Genomic DNA, 2,168 nt, shown 5'->3' on the forward strand with positions numbered 1-2,168 from the left:
GTTTGTGTGTGAGTTTGTGTGTGTGTGTGTCTGTGTTTGTGTTTGTGTTTGAGTTTGTGTGTGCAGAGGGCAATAGATCCCGGCGTTGCCAAGTGGTGGTCCGTGTGAGTGTGTGTGACTTGCGCCTTGGGACTGTATGAGCCTACACTCTAATGCAAGAGTATGCGTTGTGAGTATCCATTATTGGAATAGGGTTTAGGGTTTAGGGTTTTAGGGTTCTAGGGTTTTAAATAGGGTTTTAAAGGAGTTGATAAAAACCCTAAACCCTAAAACCTATACTTATGGGATACAACAAAGGAAGTCCACAGCAAGCAAAGCACAGCTATACCACCGTGAGAGCGAACTTTCACCGAGACACTCCATTGCATATTAGATTGGCACATACCAAGGATAGCTACTGAAACAACCACAGTCACAGTCATAGTCACAGTCACAGCCACAGTCACAGTCACAGGCAACCAATGCCGCACACACTACTGATCTTACTAGAGACCGCGTACATCTATATCTGTATCTGTATTACGTCTTTATCTGTATCTGTATCTGTAATACATCTATATTAATACATCTTAAACTGTAATACATCTATATTAATACATCTTAAACTGTAATACATCTATATCTATATCTGTATCTGTATCTGTGTATAATGAAAATGTACTAATTTTTTAAATCACCGACTTTACAATGTCTAATCTATCATACGACACTTTAGTATTCTTCTAGTATTTCGAACCCCGAAGGGCCCTGAAATCAGGCATGAGGCTGTTTTATAAAAATGAAGAATGACTTATTAAAAAGATGGAGTAGACACTGCTCTCACAAGGAGAGTGGTCAGCTTTTAGATAAAAGCTGATCACATCTATAAGTACCCCATGCCACCGTACTACATCTATATCTATATCTGTATTTGTATCTGTATCTGTATTACATCTATATCTATATATGTATCTATATCTGTATTACATCTATATACATATCCGTATCTGTATCTGTATCTGTAATACATCTATATCTGTATTCGTATCTGTATCTGTATCTCCACCCCCAACTCACATGGCAATGGGGTTGTAGTTGGTTGAGTCGATGCGCTTGCCCGAGGGATACGTCCTGCTTATCTGCCGTGTGCTGTAATCCGCATACTCCACACCGTCCTTGTCGCACTTCTTCTTGGCACTACCTTCGGCAAACGACGACATTTGGAAGCGCATGTCACTGCAAAAGAACACAGGCGCAGCTGTTAGTAGGTCGTGGGTGTGCTGCGGTGGTTTATGTGCTGGCCTGTATCTCCCCGCGCACTCGTACCGAACTTCGGGAACGCTAACAGCAAAATGCATGGGACAAAGTACGGTTCGCCTGGTTATTGATACGTGTGTGCGTAGTTTTCCTCTCGTAAGACTATTGGTGGACGTCAGCTGACTCGGTTAATAGATCTATTCCAGAGAAGTATTTAGGTCAGTCTATGACTCTTACAGCACTATTTGTGTACGTAAACCAAGCACAACCAGACGCTAGATTCACAACCAACCGTATGCACTGCTGTGTACACTTATAGGCTGAGATACATCTGACACAGGGTGTGCTACAGGCAATACCACAGGGTAAAGGAAGAACGTTATATGAACTGACAATGGTATGCACTGCTGTATACACTTATAGGCTGAGATGCATCTGACACAGGGTGTGCTACAGGCAATACCACAGGGTAAAGGAAGAACGTTATATGAACTGCCAATGGTATGCACTGTTGTGTACACTTATAGGCTGAGATGCATCTGACACAGGGTGTGCTACAGGCAATACCACAGGGTAAAGGAAGAACGTTAGATGAACTGACAACGGTACGCAGGCAAGTGCGCCTAAACGCTTTCAGCAGGCAGACACTTACAGAGCCTTCGACTCGGCAAACGATACAAAGCGAATGGCTTCAATGTAGTTCACCAATTGACACAGTTCACTGGCAACGTCGGTCTTCTCCTTCTTCTCCTTTTCCTCTTCCTGCCTCAGAGATACATTATCATCTGACATCTGAAAATAGAATTTCCCAATAAAGGTTTAGTTTTGAAGAGATACTGGGTTGTGCGCACCGCATTGGCAATCCCTTGGTGATATTCCATAGCAGTACTATGGGCTCATATATATATATACATCTACATATACATATACAT

At 42.4% G+C, this 2,168-nt stretch overlaps 1 protein-coding gene across 1 annotated transcript; it reads right to left on the bottom strand.

Moving 5' to 3' along the window:
- Positions 1 to 991: 991 nt before the first annotated feature.
- Positions 992 to 1,281, bottom strand: SARC_14584 (hypothetical protein; the record flags this gene model as incomplete). Its single annotated transcript, XM_014291284.1, has 1 exon — positions 992 to 1,281. A coding segment is annotated over one exon (229 nt), but the record flags the coding sequence as incomplete, so codon positions are not given.
- Positions 1,282 to 2,168: the final 887 nt, after the last annotated feature.

This window comes from Sphaeroforma arctica (genome assembly GCF_001186125.1).
Source record: "Sphaeroforma arctica JP610 unplaced genomic scaffold supercont1.4813, whole genome shotgun sequence".
NCBI classification, from domain to species: domain Eukaryota; class Ichthyosporea; order Ichthyophonida; genus Sphaeroforma; species Sphaeroforma arctica.